We start from the raw sequence: 23,664 nt of genomic DNA, 5'->3' as shown, positions 1-23,664 counted from the left end.
AATAATTGATTAATTGAATAATTTGGATTTTAAAATTGAATACATGCAATAGGAATACAAATTATTTGAATGCAAGAAAGTTGAATCTCAATGGCTGCTCTCTATTTTACTTGTTCCATTTAGTAAATAATTCACAAATCATTCAGTTTCATTGCATGGCCCAGTAGTTGTTAACAAGAGATCCACAGACCTTATAGAGATATATACTACTTCTTCCCATTCATAGGTTCTAGTTCTAGATTGGTGGGATTGCACCTCATGACCATATATATTATATTTACCATCACATCATCCGGCCAAAACAAATTTTTAAAACTAAATAATGCTAAGATATAGTTATTGAAAACCGCGATTGAGCCCCTCAATTGATTTATACTGTCTTTTATTTTTCAAAACATTTAATTTTAAGTGAACCTGTATCAAAAACAACCTAAATTGAAAGAACCCATATCACAGAGATGTTTAAAGGTCCGTAACCCGATCGACAACATTATCCCCCCGATTTTTGTCATTGTAAATGAATTTTTGGTATCACAAAATAGATCGTATTTTTCTCATTACTATCCTGAAATTTGACGCCCCAAGTCGATGTATTTCCGGAGAAATCGGAGAATTCACACAAAAATTCTAAAAAATCCAAGATGGTGGTAGCGGGCTGATTGGCGCAGTTGGTTATCGCGCTATGCTTTTTATGCAACTTATGCAATAGGTACCCGGTTCAATACTCGGGGTGGCAGGTTTCTTTTTCTTCTCCATTTTTAACCCAAACTTTTTTACATTCATTTGAAATGTACATATTGCAAGGGGAAATATATTTTGTTTCTTTTTTTTTTTCTGAATCGGTACGAAAAAGATTTAAAAACGTTCAATACGGGCATTTGCAGCATTGTCGTACAGGGCATATCTGTTTTGCTTTCAATATTGGCTATTGCCATTATGCCATAATTTATACACAAAAATCTATCATGAACGATATCAAGACAAGCATAAAAACACTGGTTATGGGGAGTGGTATATGAAAATGTCACTATCGGAACGTGCACCTGGTGGAGCCTGGTTGTCAGTGCAACCACGCACGCACAGCACATGACGAACGGAATTTAAGGCCCTGTATCCATAGGCTGTTCCTTGTGGCGTGTGCCCTTGTTCCGTGTCCACTTGTTCCCATGTGGCCTGCCACACAGACCTATGGATACGGCCACTAAGCAAAACAAAGGTTCGTTGTCTGTGTGGCAGGTCACATGGGAACAAGTGAACACGGAACAAGGGCACACGCCACAAGGGAACATCCTATGGATACACGGCCTAATACGGCACGTGTTATTGCTTGCCTGCCCAGAATGCAGTTCACGCATACCAAGATATTGGATTGCAAATTTTTCTATTTATTCACATTTACGCTGAAAATGCTCTCGTTTTTCACAAAGCTGCATAAAGGGGACGATATTTGATATTATATGTCATTTTAAAAACAATCCATATCCAAAACCAATAGGGTTACCCCCCTTTAAGCATGGAGGAGACCAAAAGTGGCAGGCAGCAGTTACCATCAGTGGTTGAAAACATTATAATTACATCAACTCTTTCACATTCATTCACAAAAATACATTACAGTCTTTTTGAAAACTGAAGGAAGTATTTTATACTTTTACATGTTACTAAGATACATATATATTTTCTAAAAATATATGAGTCAGGCTCAGTCAATTATAAATTTATATATAAGACTTATTTTTCTCTTGCTGAAATCCATTTTTCCCTTCACAATTCCTACTCTAATTCTCAAGTTCTGAGAAAGTACATATTATGATAATGATTTTATAAAGCTACAAACTAATGATTTGAAATAATATTTGTAATGACAGAATTTATAAAGTTCACAGCAATGCAAGTAATTAAATTTTAATTAATTCCATTCATCCCATATCCACCTATACAATTACTTGGTATGATAGAAATATACATGCAGATACTATGAATATGTAAGGCACTCTATGGCCCCTATACACTACAAAAAACATCATAATTCAATATGTACCCCATTTCTGATAGTGATGCAAGTTGTCTTCCTATTGGAAAACATTTACTGCATTTGACTTAATAGGCACCCGGCTATGAATTATACTATTCTCATTTTGTTTTAAAAGCCAGCAAACTGGATAAAACAATTTTGTAGCTCAAGAAGAATAAAAATACCCATAGAACAAAATGCCACTTGGATATTACATCTATTACATCTCTATGCCAAGACGATTGTGCTGTTATCAAAGTAATTTTTAACCCTTTTTATATAAAGAGTGTATTGCAAGGGTTCCCTTGAACAGATATATGACTTTAAAGTTCACAGCGCAACAATTAGAGGAGAGTTGTACCATTTATATTGAATACGGTACTACAAGTAGTGTCTTACATACAAGTAGGCACTACTTCACATTGGTACCTTTTCCCGACCGACCGACCCAACTTCTGAAAGTGATCTATGGACAAGCAAACAATTTGTTTTTGGCCCTATCGTAGTCATGAACATTTTTTTTCTTGCTTTTCAGGAAAACATGGAAACAAATGGCTGCAAAGTGAAAAAATTAAAAAACGTGGACTATTAATGCAATAAATATACGGTATTAAGCGCTATAGAAATGTCGTACGTATGTATGTATTACTGTTAAGCACCTGATTGCTAATTAGGTCAAATACAGTAGTACTGGTTCATGCTATGCTTGGTATCACTTAAAATACTTTGTGTTTCTTATTGCTCTTAAATGCTGCTGCATATCCCTACAAAGATGTGAATCAGTGCTTCCATGTTGTATGCTGAATGCTTTCATCAGCTCGTCCCACCATCCCATCTTCTTCAGCTTCAGAATCTCGCACACAATCATGTCGTTCAACTCTTCATTACAGTGCGAGTCTACCATTATGCGAAGTTTTTCACCCACCTCATTTGGTAGTGTTGAGAGACAGTCCAGTAGTACCTTATCAGCTTCCATGTTTTGCCGTAGGTTACCCATGTAGCAATTCCTCAAAGCTGCCCGTTGTGCCAGTAAGTCAAGAGGAACATCTAAGGAAAAAGCAATACAAGGAGAACACAATTAATTTCAAAAGTCAATCATTATGCTCCATTTTTTGGAAATTTTGTACTAGGTGTCCTTTTTTTCAAAATTTTATACCAAATGACCCCCTTGTTTCAAAATTTTATACCCAATGCCCCTTTTCTTCATTTTATTAATAAATAACAAAAATATTTGAATTTATATAGCACATTCTTCCAGAGCGTTCGTTGCTACCGGTAATTCATCAGAAAAAGATCGCATCAAAACTAGGCTGGTTGCAGCCGAACCCAGCGCAAACCTATCTGCACTTAGATTGTAACATCAACCAATTATCTGTGCAGCTCCCCAAATTCAATTGGGTGAAGAATGTTTTTCTTTGATAACCAAACAACTAATCACCAATTTTTGAGAGCAGGAGGAAACTGTAGATCCTGGAGAAAACATGCCAATTAAGCTAGTGAGCATGTATCGGGATAAACCAAGTGCACATACAGTCCTTGGGCACGGCCGGGGCTTGAACCCAGGACCACTGTGGTGCAAGGCAAGGCAAGGCAACTGCTGTGCCAACTTGCTCTACCCAATGACACCCCTTTTTAAAACATTATTTTTTATACCACCCAATACCTCTACTTCCCGACACCGGTATCTAAAGTTGAGAACCCATCCAGGATTTTAATGCTCTTGTTTATTCTAATTTCCTAAACTTTTGACAAATAATTTATGTTTCCCATAATTTATCCAAATTGGAATGTTGTTTACTATGTTTGCTCTAGAATTTGTTTTCTTCCTTGGTCATGTATGGTTGATACCATGGGATATGTATGGGTATCATCTTACTATTGATAACAAAATAAGTACCAACATGCCTCGTATGACATCACAATCTCTGCAAACCATCAAAATAACCAAAAATGTGAATTTTAGTCCAAACAAATCTAAGCATATGATATTTGGCTGAGAATAGCAGAAAATGACAAGTCAAACATACATAGAGCATAGAGTTCCATGCCCACTCTGCCAATATAATTTTCATTATTAGAACACTACCAATGCTCTTGAATCTTTCATAGCTTAAGTCAATTCCGTAAAGGCTATAAAACTACTAAGTTCATCGTAAGTCTAAGCTACAACAGATGTCTATTTTTCATAGATTTCACTTATGACTGAACAAGTTTTGTGAACGGAAAAAAATCTTACGATCAAAGATATGATAATTTTAAGACAAACTTAGCTTAAGACTGTCTTAAGATCATGTTACTGGTAACGATCTCCAAAATGTTGTTTCACTGAGAACAGTATTCCTTGGGCTGTTTCACTTACACTGACAGACGTGTCCTTTCCTAAAACAGACTTGTCGAAGGAAGATAAAGCAAGTCCCCTTTTCGGATGTGTCCTATTTAGCATACATTTATTTCATTTGTTCTGGTTGGAATAGTACCATCTTGGCTACGCAAAACAATTGTTTGCTTTTCAAGTGTTCTCTTTGAGAACAAACTTCAACAAAGCTACAATCCTATACAGCTCACACTACGAACACTTCACCATCACCATCAATGGTTATTTCTTTGATTATAATAGCAAGAAAAGATATATGGTACCAGGACATTGGCTTTTCATTACTGGCCTACTTACCAAGAGTCATTTTCAAAGCTGGTACTCTCTGATGATGATGCTGCAAAAAACAAGATGAACATACATCACGTTTGTACACTGATCTTCATTGATTGCAAAATGTCTTTTACTATGGAGCAGGAATTTTTTTTCGGGGGGAAGTGAATTTCAGGGGGGCAAAATTGACGAAAAAAGTGGAAATTATTGTAATTTTGGGTTTTTTTGCCTCAAAAGTGGGGGGAAAACTGGGGGCAAGAAAATATTGGGGGCAAATGCCCTCTTGCCGCCCCCCCCCCCCCGTAGCGCCGCCACTGTGGAGCAGTCAGTGATAGTTTGGTTAGGATCTCTTCAATTTGCAGTATACACAGTCATGACAGTTAATGGGCTACTCCAGTGGAAATCCACACTACCACCGTGTGGAAGATTCTCTTCCACAGAGGGAGTGTTTTTCAAATGTAATTGGTCAGGGCTAATCATTTTGAAACCTAAACTCCCCCTGTACCTATATCTTCCATAATTGGCGTGAGTACTTCAAATGGAAATTACCCAATTGTCTATTTAATTTGAAACTCGTACTCCCTCTGTGTAAGACTTATATACCTTGTTATGTCTCGCAATAGATCTGCACGTACTGCGTATGATGACTACCCCCATGAATACACACGTCACATAGCAGTGTTCATGCATTTCGGCAGGGTATTTTGCATTTACGCTCATAAATGAGGGCTCTGTTGATTTCCTGTTGATATGCACGTGAGTGAACTTGATAAAAATGGTAACAAATGTTTCACTTAAAATAAAGGTGTACGTTTCCTGTGTAACATCAGGCCAGAAACACAGCCGTGTATAAAACAATACATTTATTCTCTATCAGAAATTTTCCTTGTTCCTCTCAATTTAGAGTGTGACATTGATACTTCTCTGCTGTATACTAATGTGCATTAAACATGGGTACCAAAACATATATTAAACCAAAATCAATATAACTTGATATTAATTGCCTTCACTATTAGTATCAATTGTTTTATGTTATCACATCAAATTCCTCCCTTAAACTGCCACAGAAACAAGGCTCTTCCGAAATTGAAAAAAGTGGTCAGTTAAGGACATCATGAACTGTTTTGCCTTCACCAGATTTGTACTTCAATGACTCACCTTTTTATCTATCTTTGCCATCATATCATCCAAAGCCCTCACTGCTTTCTTGTTGTCAACTAGTCCTGGATGGTTAAGGATAGCTCCTAGATCACCGACAGTCTTCCTTTCTGGTTTGGACCATGCTTTCAGAACAGCCACTGTGACAGACTCCTTATTCCTACATTTCTGTGCGATATTCATCAGTTGGGTCTCTGAGAAACCACATGCCTCAGCAAGACCACGATAATCATCTCGCAAAGGTCTCTCCATATTCAAAGCCTTTGACAATGCTTCTTGAGCATCAGATGTCATCCATTCAAGACTGCAGTCCCATCCGAAACATTCTAAGAATGTTTCATCGTAACCAAAACACAAGAGATGTTGAATTTCATCTGTATTTCCAGTGTCTGGATCACACACTGTGCCATTGCCAGTTGGCCCAACAGCTTCTTGTAGCTGCGCAATGGTATAACTTCGCACCAACCCCTTCCTGTGCTTCATCAGCTCTGCTGAACTGAGAAACCTGTGTGTGATGATGGTACCTGGAGAGCGTTCCTCTAATTCTGCATGGATAATCCCTTCAACTTCTTTCAGGATCTTATAGGTATGTGCCCTCTGGTGTTTGCCAGCATTGCGAACATAGTACTGAATTGCTTGTTGATCTTCTACAAGTTCAACAAAACCTTCTACGCGATCTGAAAACTTAAGCTCACTCTGGGAGATAAAAGCTTTTGTTTTCTCTGTGTAGTAGCGTCTCATCAGCCTCACTTGAAGACAAGGAAAGACATCTGCACTGAATATATCTGTTTCGTCTTTGCATTCTATTCGCCTGCCGTAGTATTCTTCCTTTGTTGGATCTTCTGCCCAAAACTTTTGTGGAAATCTATCTCTCAGTTGTGAAGGCATGGTGTAATTCTTCTCATCCAGCTTGTAGATAAGCTCCAATTGCTCAAGAAATAGGAGCAGATGCTTGTGGTTTGGAAAATCTGGGAAAAGCTCTTCCACATCTTGGACAGTAAACCGACCTTTGTCAAGCTTCTTGAATGTTGGTGGAAACCCTGATCTGGACCTTGCCAGGGTTGGCCCGATAACTTTAGTGCACAACCATTGCGGATCTAGCACAGCTAGAGATTCTGCACCCTTAATCTTGACCAGGTATATCTACATATAAAAACAGGTGAGAAAAAAGTTTGATATCACGAAAACAATAGTGTTCCAATTTATGAATTAATATGTTATGGTCAATAGTGTCAAAGGCTTCTCAAAATAGTCCGGTTTCATTTCTTTCAACGGCATAATTAATTTTATCAACTAGTTGTGTTATGGCCATGTATGTAGAATATTTGTTTCGAAAACCAAACTGTTTATCATTCAGTACCTTTTTACTATCTATATACACAATACATCTGTTAAACACTTGTCTTTCAAGTATCTTTGAAAAATAACGAAATTGGTAATTAGAAAATACTTCAGAATCTTTTTTTTTATAGATTGGTATTACCTTTGCTGTTTTTACTCTTTGTGGCACAACACCGGTTGAAATTGAGAGATTAAAGATTGAGACAAGCGGCTGAACAATTTCCTTTGCAACTCTTTTTATAATAAATTTTCCAATATTATCATGACTAGCACTTTTATTTTGATTAAATTTATCAATAATTTCCATTTCAACAACTGGCTTCATATACATACTAATAGATATTGGATTTTTTAGGTAATCAAAATAATCTTTACCTGATTTGTGAATTTGTTATGCTAGATTAGGACCTACATTTTTGGTAATAGATTTCTTTTGAGCTTGTTTTGTTTTACCACGGCCAATGATATTATTGAGTTTTCCCTGTGTGTTTCATATTATTTATAGCCCGCTCAAATAATATTTCCTCTTAAAGTTGCGTTTAAAAGAATGAAGTTTTATTTCTATATAATTTAAATTTGTGAAGGCATTCAACACTTGGGTTTTGTAAATATATAAAGTATTTTTAATGTTTATACTCCTCAGTAGCCATTTGGTTATATCCACGGCGATTTTGGTTCCCTTTTATTTGAACATTTCTTTAATGGAATACATTCATTATATATTTTATTAAATATACTGATAAACTTATTGTAATCATCATCTGCATTTATATTATCTAGGTATTCTTGCCATCAGCTAATCTTTTCTTTAACATGTAAACATTTTCGTTACTATGAACCCTTTTATGTGTCACCGTTGGTCTTGGAATGTCAGTTACATCTAGATTTGTTGACAAGATTGTTGGGAAATGGTCACTCACATTTGTGACTATGATAGCAGACTGAATTACAGCTTCGTTATTCGTTAATATTATTAATTAGTGTAGCGGTGGTATCAGTAATTCTAGTCGATTTGTATATAGTTGGCATTAATGAATAGGAATAAATTAGGTCTTAATAATCATGGCAGGCTTTTGTGTTAGATAATAGATAATAATAGATCTATATTAAAATCGCCCAAACATAGGCAAGCTTTTTTGAGCATTAATTGTCTGTAAAATAGGATCTATACCTGTCATGAACTCATTAATAGATGTATGGGCTCTGTATACAGCACCGACAATGATATTTTGTTTATTTACATTTTCAATTTCTATGAAGCATGATTCAAAGTTTGGGGTTGATTTACTTAAGTCTTTGCACACCTGGTATTTAAGGTTGTCCGAAATATACATGCCTACTCCCCCTTTCTGTCTTCCCACTCTATTGACACATTCAAAGTTATATCCAGCGAGTTTGTAAAAATCAGGTGGCTTATCTCTTAAAATGGGTTTCAGAAATACTTATTACGGTAAAGTCATGGTTAATAGCTTTCATACATTTCTTGAGTTTGTCAAAGTTATTATTTAGGCTTCTAATATTGACATTCATAAAATTTAATTTACCATTTTCCAAGAAGGAACATTGGTTTGGTGTTACATAGTTACATTGATGAATGGTGACATTTGACCAGTGTTTAAATATGTCAAGTCATGTCAACAGCATTTGTAAAACTGTCAATTTTCATATTCGTAATTTGTATGGCGTATTCGCCGCTTTCATCACCCAAGACGCTTGTCATCATGCCGTCAGAGCATTGATCTTATCCCGCATCGACTATGCTAACTCACTTCTTTATGGCGCTCGCGAAGTCGACCTGAAACGCTTGCAGCGATTACAAAATAAGGCTGCGCGGCTAGTCCATGCTTGTGGACGGGATCAATCCTCTGATGGCCTCTTGCTGTCTCTCCACTGGTTACCGGTAAAACAGAGAATTATTTACAAAATCATTCTATATGCATTTAAATGTCTAAATAACCAGGCCCCTTCATATCTCACTGATCTTGTCCAGCTACTTCAGGATGTTGCTACTGGCGGATACAGACACAGACTTCGTTCTTCTATGCAACAAGACTTGCTGTTCCTCGATCTAAAAAACGAGTCAGAGATAATTCCTTTGTTGTTGTTGCACCTCGCGTTTGGAATAGTCTCCCCGTTGACATCAGGGAATCGGCGTCTGTGTCTATATTCAAAATACGCCTGAAAACACACTTGTTCCAGAGTTAATTTTTCTGCATTTCTTTTTGTTTTCTGTATTATTGCTTGTGTATTGCTATATTGTGTTTTTTGTCGCTTTTGTAAGGCGCTGTGTGCTCCGTAGAGCGCCCTATAAGTATTGTGTAATAATAATAATAATACATTTGTCATTAGTAATATTATCTTTATCTGTAGTACTATTTTCAAATTTCAATGGATTGAAAATCATTTCATGGTATTTCTTAAAGTTTGCATCAGTAATAGGCTGCTGTTATGATAAGGATAATGAACTGAGTGCAATGCATTCGTCAAGATAATCGCACGCGCCGTGGAGTTATTGCATTTAGTTAAATGCAATAACTCCATGGCAAGTGCAATTATCTTGACGAATGCATTTGCACGAGTACATTATCCGTCATACACTTTGAGTGTAGGCCTATTAAAACAATAGGCAATATTAATTGCTGCATTCATTATATTAGTTTTAATATTAGGGAAAATATCTTACATTTTAAAAACACCGTCAGGAGATTGACCAGCTACGTAGCATTTAACTGGTAAAGAAAATCAATTCCTGTATAAGTTAGCTATCAATGGTATCGATTATGCCATACGTCATACTTTAGTAACTTATTCACGCATGGTTTGTAACCAATTGACTTTATGTTGTGATCATTTAGAGCACTGAACCAGTTCATTTGGAAACGATCGATTTAGATGTCCGACTAGTACTACGGTGAATATCAACTGGACTTTATAGCTCTATAATTTGAACTTTAAAATCTACTTATATTAAAACACACGACATTGGGATTTAACAATTTGTTCAGTATTATCATAGGCCTTCAAACACATGTGTTTGAAGGCCTATGGTATTATAAAGCATGATCATGATATTATGCGCTAGTGTGTGTTTCCTGGCCCGCTATGTTATTTTAGATATAGGCCTACATGTATTTCATTTGTAAAATGCTGAATATTTTGCAATGGTGTCATCTTGTATAATTATGATCCACCTGTTTTTGGCCCTTTTTAATTAATAGAAGCTCGATTATTCTCATTTGATGTTTGATTTATTTGAGGTCATTAATCATAATGTATGACAACGTTATTTGCATAATAGGGTGCAACTCTACTAGTCTTATTACAAGACTGCCCTACCCCAACCCTAACCCTAAACTCCGTAAACGAGGACTGGACTCAAGTCTAGCGAGTTGCACCCTATTCGATAATTGTACCCTATTATAGAACACCGTTTGTAACTATACCATTTTAACACCACAGAATGTATATTCGTACTTTTTGATGGTATATATATCGAACAGACAATTATATAGTTATGTGACCTCTGTGTCGAAAGCGTCACCTAACTCTACTATATGGTTATGTGAAAGTAGTATTTCTAGTATTTGAGCGTGCACGTATTATCTAGAATCTATTGTTTAGCGTGCAGGTTTTAGATAATGCATTGTTTAGCGTGCAGGTTTATATAATTTGGGCTGTGAAGGGTAGTTCGCGAAAATAATGCACGGGAGAAGAATACATAACGATGAATAGAAACGGGCACTAGAAGTGTATATTAAGATAATGTGATATTTATATCATCGTCAGAACTGGTATCTTTATTTTGAGCTCTTGTCGCACGTTTCCAATCCAAACAAGTATTTTAACACAATTACGCTGTACTGGTGTAGACATTTAAGTTAAATGTGCGCCATTTACAAGAAGGGTAGATAAAGTATGTACATTTGTACCTTATAAAGAACATTGTTTCAATGCAATTCCCAAAATTGACAGTTTGACTCACCTCTCCCATTTTGTGAAGATACTCTGAAGCAGTTTTGATGAATTCATCATTATTCCGATCATCTAATTCTTTAATCTTCTGTGTGAAATGTGCAATGGGCATCACAGGATATGCAGCTTCTTCTTTCATTTCATTGGCTTCAGACTCGGTAAGACACCACTTTCCCATCTCTCGTTTTATGTCTTCACAGAGAGTTGGTACCATTCTTTCACCCTGCATGAAAATAATGTTTTAAAGAAACCCAGGCACCCATTATTGAGAGATCCTATAATTCGATTACAATAAAAAAAAAAATAGCCATGACCCCTTATTACTTGTAAACGTTGTCATAAAAATTCTGCAACTTAATCACATTCTAATATTTGACCTTTCTTATACTTTAAAAACTTCTTTTATTCCATGTCTCACCCTGATTTCATCAGCTTGTTCCTTCAAAGTGATTTTCAGTAATTTCATTTCTTCTGATTTGCCTTTTCTTCCATCCAGTGCAACAAGTTTGTCTTGAATATTCAGCGATGCAGAAAACATCTTTCTCAGCTCTTTCAAAATATTCTCAGCAATCATTCGCCCTTAAAAAAAGTAGTACAAAAATGAATCGTGTTACCAATAATTATGTCTTCATATTTACGTTTTGGGTTTAAAGCCATCAACATGAGTGAATGCAAAAATCAAGAAGAAAATAAAACAAGCAACAACAAAAAAAATATTAGCATAACAAATACAATACCAATTAACTTACAGGTATCTACTTAAATGCAAAACACTGTGGGTAAAATAAGGTGAATGTAGCAAGAGATATTGAATGAGGGTTTTTGTTACTGTTCAAAGGAGTATTTCATGATCCTAGCATCCTCTTTTTGTGACATTTTCCAGTAGATATCCACGAAAAAAGCTTATTCTGAAAATTTCAGTTGATTCCAATTTTGTGTTTGCGAGTTATGCATGATTTTATGTATTACACAGCTCCATAGAAAATGTGTTGTAATTTCGTTCTGGTGCACAGAACATAATTCAAATTTCATGATATGTTTGCTAAACAAATTAATCTGTAACAACTATTTTGTACATAAACATTATGTAGCCAGATAGAGGCTTCCAGTGGTATAAAAATCTCGACATTTTTTGAGGAAAGTGGAGGATGATGCTGTGGATCACGAAATGCCCTTTTAAATAAAATAATGTAAACATGATTTTGTGGCAAAGAAATGAAGTGACCTGTGATCTATGAATTTAGCACAGCAATTTGTTTACAAAGTTGAACACTTGGAATAAGCCAAGTGGAGTTATAGTCAAGGTGCTAACAGAACACAAGCAGAACTACTCAATTAGTTTTCATCTCACCATCATCAGGCACTTTATCCAGATGTGAAGCAACAAGCACTACTCTGGGTTTGTCTGTTGATGGACTGTTGCCTGCTTTGATGAAAGAGAGCCAGTACCGCAACTATAAAAGTAAAAGAAGTCAGAATTATTTTACCATCTGTTGCCGCTTATGAATTATGATCATACTTGTATTATGCTGTGCCAACAGTGCATGAAGTGATCCCTTTTAGCTGTGTGTAAAGGTTTAAATCTCTATCCAGTATCAGCATTTGTATTATGGCAAAAAGTACCAAGTAATAATTTTAGCTCAGTCCGTCCTGATGTCCAAGAGGATATTCTTATAACAATTCTTATATCTTAGAGGGCGTGTGATCAACATATACAAAATGAATCATCTTACCCTTTCACAATATTTTGTGACTTTTTCTTGATCTGTGCTTTTTCTGCTAAATGATGTAGTGTATGCTTTGGACAAATCATACATCACAAGAAATATGGAGTTCTCTCCTCCAAGAAACATGCTGTGGGTAACATGGAATTCCTCTTGCCCTGCATAATCCCAAATTGAAAACTTCCCAGCTTCATCCACAGAATGTTGTGATACATCTATACCTGCAGTTCGGATGTACTCATTGCTAGCAGCTTCCTTTTGTTGGGAAGATTTTGTGAAATAAAACAAAGAATAAGAATATGGTTATCAAATTAACCATATATCATAACAGGTTTGAAGTTGGTTTAAAAATACACTAACATAATCATCAAATTATTCATGCCTAATTCCAGCCTGTGCATATTTGTTTTTATTGCTACTGTAATGTGTTTTTGTAGATCTCGAACAGTTGATTTACATTTAAATTAAGTACTAATAAGCTAGCAGTCACATGAGATTGGTTATCAGCTTTATCTTTGAAGCTCTGGAGAGACAAATATATAGCCTTTGTTTCTTTCCCCAATGCATAAAATCATTTAACAAACCAACAAACATTAACAAGTTACCTTGATTAGACTACTTTTGAGTGTAGTTTTTCCAGCTTCTGGCTCACCCAACAGAAACAATTTCACCGTTTCTAACTTTGTTTCTCCTCTTTTCTTCAATTCTTCATATTCTTGAACCTACAAAAGGAATTGTAATTGTGATGTTAGCAAGCTATACTAATAAAACAGAAAAGAAATCTTTCTTTATGAATCATGCTTGGTATCAGTGGTGGAGTTGAGGGTATGAATTTTGCCTCCACCCCCCCCCCCCCACTCAAAATAAGAAATCATGAAAATCTAAACTTTTTAAGCCAAATAATGCAAAATTCTAGGCTAATTTTCCAAGGTAAAACTTCTGTTTGTCTTTTGTCCCAGACATTACAGAGTTATGTGGCAAAATGCCTAGGTGCAGGATACTTTATCACTCCAAACACCAAAGTGTCTATTATTTAAATTAAGTAAGTCCTGGAGGCTATTCATGCAGTTGAGGGTTCCTAAAATAAATATGACTGTGATATTTCACAATGGTGGCAAAATAATATGTTCACATTTGATCATATTTTTCAATAATGTTTACATAACATTATTTGCAAAAAGATCAGGGGGCTGCACCCGGCACCAGCTTGGTCATTCCATGGGGAAAGTCCCGGTATTTAAGAAGTTTGCCCCAGTTGGAGAGAAAACAGGATTCAATTGGGCTGCCATGATATAAAATTCTGTCCTTTCTGTCCCGATTTCTCCCAAACATATTGTTCCTATTTCTAGGGGCACTTTATCTTGAGAACTGACATTACACTGGCATTTTTATTAACAGATTTATTGATGCTTACCTTAACTGCCTTTTCCAGATTTCTGGGTCTCTGCTCACCAGATCCTTGCCAAAGATCCAAAGGTCGTTCACCAGCCTAATTGAATTACATAATAGAATATTAATAGGTGCTGTCATATAAACTTGAGAATAATTTTACTGTATTAAAGTACTTAAACCAAGTCTGCATGCCAACAGGACAATTCCTCCAGGGCAATGACCTAACTTAGATGTCTGAGAGCACTTAGAGGGCATGAAACACATTGCCTTTTGGATGATTACTTTGGTGATACACAATATCATTTTGTCATGCTTCACATACATTTCCTGAAACTAGATCTATCTCCAATGGCTATCAAAATATCTGCATCAACCCCTTGCTCAGTAGAAATTAACACACCATATTCAGAAGCATAGTTTTAGAGGAGGTATTAGACAAGGTATTGAATGCCCGGCATTGAGATTTCATCAAAAAAAACTTATAAATGCTGGTGTCCCACAAGGCTTCATCCTTGGACCTCTTCTGTTTAGTATCTTCATCAACGACATAACCCTGATGTCCTCAATCAAGTCCAAGGAAGACAGAATAGGTGCTTAGCAACATCACTAGATATAAACCTCAAAAGAGAAATGGGCAAACACATGGAATGTGCTGGTACTGTGGAGGGCAAGACCACCACTATACGTATTCCAACAGCAGAGATACTCCAACTAGTCATCCTTAGCTCCCCTTCTGCTGAACAACTTTGGAAGAGACTAATAGTGTTGACCTGCTTGTTCTTACTGTAAACAAAGACATATCATGGACTCCTGTGGTAAACAAGATGGCAAGAACAGCTAGTCAATGTCTTGGTCTCCTTTGCCGTGCGGCCCATATCGTGTTCTTTCTCAGAGAGCAATGATATATACAAGACTATAATCTGATCCAAGATGGAATATGCCAGCTCCACATGGATGGGGCTCCACCCACTTTGTCCAAACTTGATGCTATCCAAAGAAGAGCAGTATGCATCATTGGTGTCTCAGATGAAGATGGAAAGACTTATTACCTCCAACCAAAATTCGGCTGATCTTCAAGCAGTAGGTTAACAACCATCTTGGTGTCAACCCATGGGCACTATCACATTGATAGCCGCTGTTAATGCCTGGCATAGTTCAGACATAAAAAAAGAAAAAGGAAAGAAACCTCGCTGGCCGTTTCATGTGGAGATCTATGGCAGGCTTATGTCTGAATACGATATTATGTCAAACAAACTTGGCTGATATCCATTTATAGGTGTAAGTTGGGACATGTGTAAACATTACAAATATGACAAAAAATCAAGTTAAAAAAATTAACCAATTTCATTATAAGATCATACATTATGGCTTGAATAATTTGCATCTCTTCACATAATAATGGGCGTTTTATGGGTCGAGCATCAAAAACACAAAACAAACAGGTGTTTTACCTTGTTCTGTTTCAGTGCATTTGCTTTTGCTCCTATCAATAGCATGCAGTTGTCTTCATTACCTGCTTTGGCTGCCATATGCAATGGTGTGTTACCATCCTGATTACAAAAAGAAATATAAATAAATAAATTGAATCTAATACAGTGTTTAAAATAAATAAGCTGTCCTATACAAGACTTGCTGATGACATTTTATAGCTTCTACTTCTACTGAAAATGTATGACTGACTAAATAAAAATTTTGAAATACCAAAGATGTAATGATCATGGGCATCTCAGAAAATAAAAATTATGAGGCTTATGGAGAATCATACTGATTTTAATTTCCACATCGCCATCAATTATGCACAAGAAAAGTGTTTTGACTTATAGGTTAATAACTGCGCATCGGTTATTTGGAGGGCATTGTGAAAAATCTAAACATTTTGCCTTTGGAACCGAGGTCCAAAGCAAAATGTTTAGATTTTTCACAATGCCCGACATATTACCGATGCAAAGTTATTAACCTCATTCATATTAACCGTCACTTTAATCTCTTCACCTCACAAAATAACACAACATTTTGCTCAAAAGTTAATAAAAAATGATTTTTACATCTTCCCTTTCCAAAAATCGATCAGGTTAAAACAGGACGACCAATAACAAAAGTGCGTACCACAATCTGTGCAAATATGGTAGCGCGCATAGACATATCACCTAGACCTATGACTGCCCATCCCTAACCATGGCAGTAGATGAAGCCACGTCGTATCCAAGGTGATTTTGGTCGGGTGGTCGGACGCGGAGAAATAAGCGTTCATGTCTGGAGATAAAGACGCGCTCGTTTGCGTGATTGTTGCGCCATTATCGCCAGCGCTTGAATGCAACATGTTCCGTGAGACGCGAACATATCTGCTTGCTTGCGTCCGGGTATGCGTCCTTGTCAAAGTCGTTGCTAAGCAGTGTCGGCTTCACTACGCGAACCAAAGTCATTAGTCTAGGTTCTTGTTTGTCTGGGGTAGCGCGCACTCCAATTACGGCAGCCAGCGCGCGCGCAGTTTGTTCGACGCACAACAGCTAGCAAACGCCCGTCAATTGTGTGCGACATTGGAACAATTACGCATTTTGCGGTCAATTGTGAGATATTAATGACCTCGATTTGTGTTCGCGTTTTCACAAATAATAAAATATGATTGGATTGCACGCATCGCATTTATTAATGAGGTTATGAATGTTCATTAAACCATCCAATTGTAGCTAATTGTAATCAGTGTCAGTCAGAAGTGTCTCAAATTGATCGCAATTGTGTATTTTCAATTTTTTTATTTTAAGTTTAAATTGGCTAACATATTGTTATAAGTAGGTACTATTATCTTTTCCATCTTCATTAACACAATATTGGAACATTTCCCTAAAAAATAGATTTGTATTTCTATTTCACAAAATTTACTTTTTACAGTCAGATAATGCCTTTTTCATTTTGAGCTGATCAAATGAAGCAAAACAAAGAATATTGCCCTTTATTTCCATCACCAAACGACATCAATGGGTATCACTGCGTCGGTCTTGACCTAGGTTGGTCATTTTGATGAGTTATGAACATGATCCCATAAACTATCCACTGATGAGTGTAGTGTTGAAAAACATCCTCAGCAAAATTGTACAATATTGCTTTAATTTCGCTGGACCTTTGAACGTACATTTGTATTATAATATGTATTTATAACATGGCTGTAGTGCTTTTTGGCATGCCCCTCTTATCGGAGTTATCCTACCCAGGACATGAGGTCAATGGAATTGGAACAGATAGCAGCATCACCTTCATTGTTTCGTGCATTGTATTTCACCCATTGTTTTTTTTACCAATCTGCACATATTCAATGCAACATTTATGAATGATATCATTTAAAATTGTAACACATAAATCTCATTTTAGACAGGATTATACTCACATTATCTTCAGCATCAACAGAAGCCCCCTTCTGGAGTAGATGATCACAATACCCTTGGAATTGGGCTGCATAATGCAAGGGTGTTTTACCTTCCTTTAATAGTAAAGAAAAAAAGTAGGGATGCCGGTCCCAAATAGGTGAATTGGATTTCATCATGTAAAATGTGACGCATTTGCTCACATGCCCTTTATTAATGTGTTTGGAAAATTCATGTTAAAATCACCTTTTTATGTTATGAAAGCATATTTTACCGTAAACGTTCGCCTAATGGCGCTATGGAGTTCATGGAAATGAGAGAGCGCCATCCCTGTAAAAGCCGACTATTATCACTGATCATTAAGGGTACATGTAGTTAAAGGGTGAAACCTATCGACACATACAAAATGAACAAGATCGAACAAACTTGTTCATGATAATGCGGTAATCATTCACCTGGTACGTTGTGGCCCAGTGAGCAGAGCATTAGACTATAGTGCGAGGATAAACTTGTGGAGAAGATTGATGGTTCGAATCTCATGCAGTAACTTCTGACAGATTATAATGTCTGTCAATGTTTTTTTTCTGATTTGAGGACATTTTATTCTCTATTTTCTTGATTTTATCTTTAACATTGTTTATATAATTTTATTATTTTATCTTGTATGTGTCTTTTTTCATGATTCTTTGTTTTTATCGTTTCATTTTAGAGTAACTCAGTCAATTCAATCAAATGTTGTAATGAACCTACCGTAAACGTTCGCCCAATGGCGCTTTTGGATTCTTAGAAATGTGAGAGCGCCATCCTTGTAAAATCTCAACAGCATTAAGGATACATGTATGTTAAATTGAGCAACCTGGACATAATGACTCAGAAAAAATATCGTGACATGACCCAATACTTTGGGTCACTAGGTTAGTTGCTAGAGCAGCAAATGTTTTGGGGTTTCTTCAGGTATTCTTTCTCAAAGTGCCATTGGACTTAATTTGTAAATCGATTCATACGTTATACCTAACTCATTTTAGTAAATCATTTTATAACATTGTAATTTCTTCATATTTTTTTTATATTCTTCAGTTCAAAATTACACCCTTCTATTGTCTTAACCGTTAGCTTAGTCGGTAGAGGGTGGGCCTTGAATGGTAAATGGTACTTGTTCGAATCTTGATTTCTCCCCCCACTTTTATGTGAAGAAGGGTCAAGAAATGTTTTTGGATTTTGTCCTCATTTTTCGAACGAATATTGTGAATTTTCTTATTTTTTTTAGATAAATAGGCATTGCGAACAAACGGCAACAAAAACCGCTGACAAAATTTGCTCCACCCGCTACCTATCAATGCGTGATATATTCCACTACATTTAACAGTTAAATGACCTTTGAAAAATAGAACGGCCTCAATGTTTCAAATTGTGCAACTACATTACTTTATTCATTTATGCATTATAAATGATCAGCTATTTTTTCTTTTCTTAAAAGGATCGAACCCAAGTAGATCAGACCATTGATCATATAACTATCAGACCACGAAGTAGTTACGTAACTCCGTGATGGTACATGTATCGGAACCAAGCACTGTTTGTATTACGATCACGCTATTTTGGTATGCCTTTTTTGTGCACTGATTGTTTCGATCGTGGTTCATTACTTAAGCGTGTGATCCCGTTGACATAGTAACATTACGTAACTCGATCGATACTGAATAGTTGTTGAGTGCACATAATATGGAAAGCCATTGGGGTATTGTGTGCCTTCCAAAGCGCCTTATAACATGTTCTCATTGTGTTTTGGAATCCTAGCCAGTAATCAATGATAGCTATAGAGGCCTTGCGTTTATTGACTGGCTCCAAACAAAGGATTTGAAGACTGGTAGCAGGTGGAGCAAATTTAGTCAGCGGTTTTTGTTGCCGTTTGTTCGCAGTGCCTATTTATCTAAAAAAAATTAGAAAATTTAAATTAAATTTAAAAAAATCACAATATTCGTTCGTAAAATGGGGACAAAATCCAAAAACATTTCTTGACCCTTCTTCACATAAAAGTGGGGGCAGAAATCAAGATTCGAACAAGTACCATTCACTATTCAAGGCGCATCCTCTACCGACTGTCAGACAATAGCAGGGTGTAATTTTGAACTGAAGAATATTAAAAACATATGAAGAAATTACAATGTTATAAAAAGATTTACCAAAATAAGTTAGGTATAACGTATGAATCGATTTACAAATTAAGTCCAATGGCACTTTGAGAAAGACTACCCGAAGAAAACCCAAAACATTTGCTGCTCAACCAACTAACCTAGTGACCTAAAGTATTGGGTCATGTCACGATATTTTTTTCTGAGGCATTATGTCCAGGTTGCTCAATTTAACATACACGTATCCTTAATGCTGTTGAGATTTTACGAGGATGGCGCTCTCACATTTCTAAGAATCCAAAAGCGCCATTAGGCGAACGTTTACGGTATATGTATTTATGTTAAGTCTATTTTTTAATTTATAGAACTACGGTGTGCGTCCCTCATACTCTATTTGACATAAAGTTGCCCTCCCGCACACTGAAAAATGCACTTTTAACATGACTTACGCCAACAAAGGTCTTCACAATGTCTGCTCGCTGCTTGCCATTGATTTATAGATTATGTCTTCTGCTTCAATATATTTCCCGCCTCTTGATTAGTTATAGTGCCATTTTACAACTAGAATTATGCGGTTCACACTTGAGGTGTCTCCCACACATAGGTGCCAAAACGTGCCTACACCCCCCCCCCCCCACATGCTGGACTGATCTTTTTGTCTATCTACAAAAATAATCTTCAATGGGTTCATAAATAGACTGAAAATTGAGAGATACAAGATTAAAACAGGTAGTGCATGATATCCTTTATGAATGTGAACTTTTGTTGCATTCTCAGCTTCAAATCTTCAAATATAGCTTAACTGTGATATTTTAAAAGCTATAGGCCTATTAGAAGACTATTGTCCAATCAAGAGCCTCTTCTCCAACAAAATCTTCTTTAGTTTGTTTTCTTTTTCACCCAAAGTGCGTAGACCACTGTACCTTTATCAGTAATTGTTGTGTATGGGTTTTTTGTTTTTTAAATATGTTCTTTTTTGTCAACAGGGTTGTCAGAGACCCATTTTAAAGTGATTTAGTTTACTATGGAATCTACACAATGATTTTGCCCTTTTTCTGCTTTTGTATATTAGCTTCCCAATAAATCAAATCAATAAATCCAAACCAAATATTACTGACCTTGTTCACAACACAAACATTAACTCCTTCTGTTTGCATAAAATCGTATGTGTCACGTCTTTTCCGCAGTGAAATATGCAGTGCTGTATCCCCATTCTGGAAAGAAATTACAATTTTCAGACATGAGAATATTAGACTTAAATATATTTAAAATCTGTTCATAAATGTACTTATTATTACCATCATGATAAAATTTACCAATGTTATTATATTTACCAAAGGAAAAAGTGACAGAATTTAGAAATATAATTAAGAGATGATTTTATCATTGCCATCAAGCACAGTAAAGACACATTTTTAGCGGCAATATACTGTAGTTCTATGTGGGGTTTGGTCTTTTGACCAGAAAACATTACTCCTCATCAATTTACGTCTGCTTGTCTGAGCTTTCCTTTCAGAGATTAATTGTTATTCTGTTGGACATTCATATTTTATTTGCGATATCCCAGCACTTATATTTATAATTCTATTACCCCCACGACCCATTATTCAAAATCGCGCACTGTGATTTGTTGAAACGCGTCACGTGAAAGACCATTAATTAGCAATAAAGTGACCAGGGCAACGAACTTTATGTTCTTCTCGCATCACAGCGCACAACAAAGCGTGATGCAGTATATTAGCGTCGTTACACATTCTACGCAAAGCATTACGCTTTGTTACGCGTTCTGCAATACTCGCTACCACTTACGCTTTGGCTACGCGTAGGCGCTCCACCTTGAGATAAACAACTTGAAATATTTGGGCAAAAAATGTGATATTTTCTGTTTAAATCGCACTATTTTGTGATAATAGAATAGAAATAAAGGGTGCAGCATATCCTTTACGTAATAATGTGTCCTCGGCAGTAAAAACGTTTAAATAATGGGTTTGGCTGGGCCTCACCCATTATTTACGTTTTTACTGCCTCGGACACATTATTTGTGTGTAAAGGATAATGCATTACCCTTTATTTCTTAATTACATTATAAGATATTTACAACATGCTCATAATTCTTTACTGATATACTTACAATATCCTGTGCATTAATAAAAACACCTTTGTCCAACAAGGCAACTGCTAATCCATGCTCTTTTCCTGACAAACTATGAAATGGTGTTTGGAATTTCTTTTTAATAAAATGAACAAAAAATAAGATTTAATATTTAACAGCGAGTTTGACTTCAATATTATGTTTGCGGAATAATTCTGGTATATCCTGAACACAACATGTATAACCCTAACTTTAATACTGACCCTAAAATACAGTGTGCAGAGTAAACCAGAATTGTACCTAAAACACTGGGTGCGCAGGGTAAACCCCCGGGGGGTCACTCCCATTGTGGCCTGTACACCATCCGCGATAATGAAAACGCGTAAAAAGGGTAGTTTTTCGTGGGTAGGCATGATACACATGTATCGTGTTTAGGGTGTCAAAAACATGTAAAATTGGAAAAAGGGTAGCAAAATTGCAATTGCTAATACATGAAATGAAATTTAGGGTATGAAATTTGATGGAAGGAATAAAATCCCTGTTTAGGGTATCGTTTTAGCCATAGGGTGCTTTTCAAAAGTTGATTATCGCGGATGGTGTACAGGCCACAATGGGAGTGACCCCGGGTAAACCAGAATTGTACCATGTTTACTATAAACTATCCCTATCTAACACATGAATTGCTTCTGAGCTTTTCACTGTTAAAGGGGGAAGGATGGGGGAGCTATGGTTGACTTGATTTTGTCATTGGTCGGCACATAAACATTAAATTTGCAGAAATAGTTGTAAATATATGTAGTATGCTATGAAACAATATTTCTCCATTCTAAGGACTGTTTTTGAATGTTAATATATGAATAGCATGATTTTGATTTAAACTTTTGATTCAAACACAAGGGCTTAATTCCTACCTCGGAATTTGCAGATGGTACTCCATCTTTCATCAGCGAGTGAGTGACTGTATCAGGTTGTGATATTTTTGACGGAAGGGAAACCGCTCAAGATTGGCAAAGGGTTACACATGGATGTGATAAACAATCAGGTCATAGGTCAAAAAGATCCTGACCTGATACAGTCACTCACTCGCTGATGAATGATGGAGTACCATCTGAAAATTCCGAGGTAGGAATTAATTCCTTGTGATTGGATCAAAGGTTTTACATGACATGTATCTGATCTATACCAGCACAGATGAACCTTCATGAACATATGAATTATGAATTATACATTTAGTTAGTACATGTACATGTATTATTGACTGGTTAGTCCAGCGGTAGAGTTCTCGCCTTTCACACGGCAGACAAACTCTCAAACCCTCTCGGCGGCTGCTATTTTTTTCTTTTATCAATTGAACCCAAAATTGTTTATTTCACATGAAAGTGCACGTTTTGCACTGGGAAATATATTTTGTGCCAATTTTTTTTGTAATACAATCGCCTGTTTTTGAATAATGGTCATTATTTGAGGGGGGTTAGTTACTTTTTTTGAGATGTTTATCAAACACTAAAAAATGTCCCATTACTTAGAATGGACAAAAGATTTGCTTCTTGCATAATTAGAAAAAGTGGGAACCCTTAGGGCCGCTACAAACTCCCGAGTATCTATTCCCATTCTATTTCCAGTAATGTTTCAGATCTAACAAATGTTTGATGATGTCGTATAATTGATAATATGTTACGTATAATACCTGGTAGAAATATATTATCGAATTTACGTCATCAAACATTCGTTAGAACTTAAAACATTACTGGAAATAGAATGGGACTAAATTTGTTACATCAAATATTATACATATAATAAAAAGTCTGTAGTCACTTAATCACTAAAATACCTGTC

The 23,664-nt window shown here is 36.1% G+C and overlaps 1 protein-coding gene across 1 annotated transcript in view; it reads right to left on the bottom strand.

Moving 5' to 3' along the window:
- Positions 1-863: 863 nt before the first annotated feature.
- The window catches only part of LOC140165012 (uncharacterized), a 71,964-nt gene continuing 49,163 nt past the window's right edge, over positions 864-23,664 (bottom strand). Inside the window, exons 20-32 of the mRNA XM_072188423.1 lie at positions 21,868-21,963; positions 20,855-20,950; positions 17,628-17,720; positions 15,697-15,795; positions 14,268-14,342; positions 13,459-13,575; positions 12,863-13,108; positions 12,481-12,583; positions 11,548-11,708; positions 11,140-11,352; positions 5,817-6,959; positions 4,683-4,722; positions 864-3,058 (exon numbers count right to left, since the gene is read on the bottom strand). Of these exons, the coding sequence (XP_072044524.1) occupies positions 2,724-3,058; positions 4,683-4,722; positions 5,817-6,959; positions 11,140-11,352; positions 11,548-11,708; positions 12,481-12,583; positions 12,863-13,108; positions 13,459-13,575; positions 14,268-14,342; positions 15,697-15,795; positions 17,628-17,720; positions 20,855-20,950; positions 21,868-21,963 (2,817 nt within the window). The 3' untranslated portion in view covers positions 864-2,723. The remainder of the gene's footprint in view (positions 3,059-4,682; positions 4,723-5,816; positions 6,960-11,139; positions 11,353-11,547; positions 11,709-12,480; positions 12,584-12,862; positions 13,109-13,458; positions 13,576-14,267; positions 14,343-15,696; positions 15,796-17,627; positions 17,721-20,854; positions 20,951-21,867; positions 21,964-23,664) is intronic.

The sequence above is a fragment of the Amphiura filiformis genome, chromosome 11 (assembly GCF_039555335.1).
Source record: "Amphiura filiformis chromosome 11, Afil_fr2py, whole genome shotgun sequence".
NCBI lineage: Eukaryota > Metazoa > Echinodermata > Ophiuroidea > Amphilepidida > Amphiuridae > Amphiura > Amphiura filiformis.
This window is presented reverse-complemented; position numbering and strand designations above follow the sequence as displayed.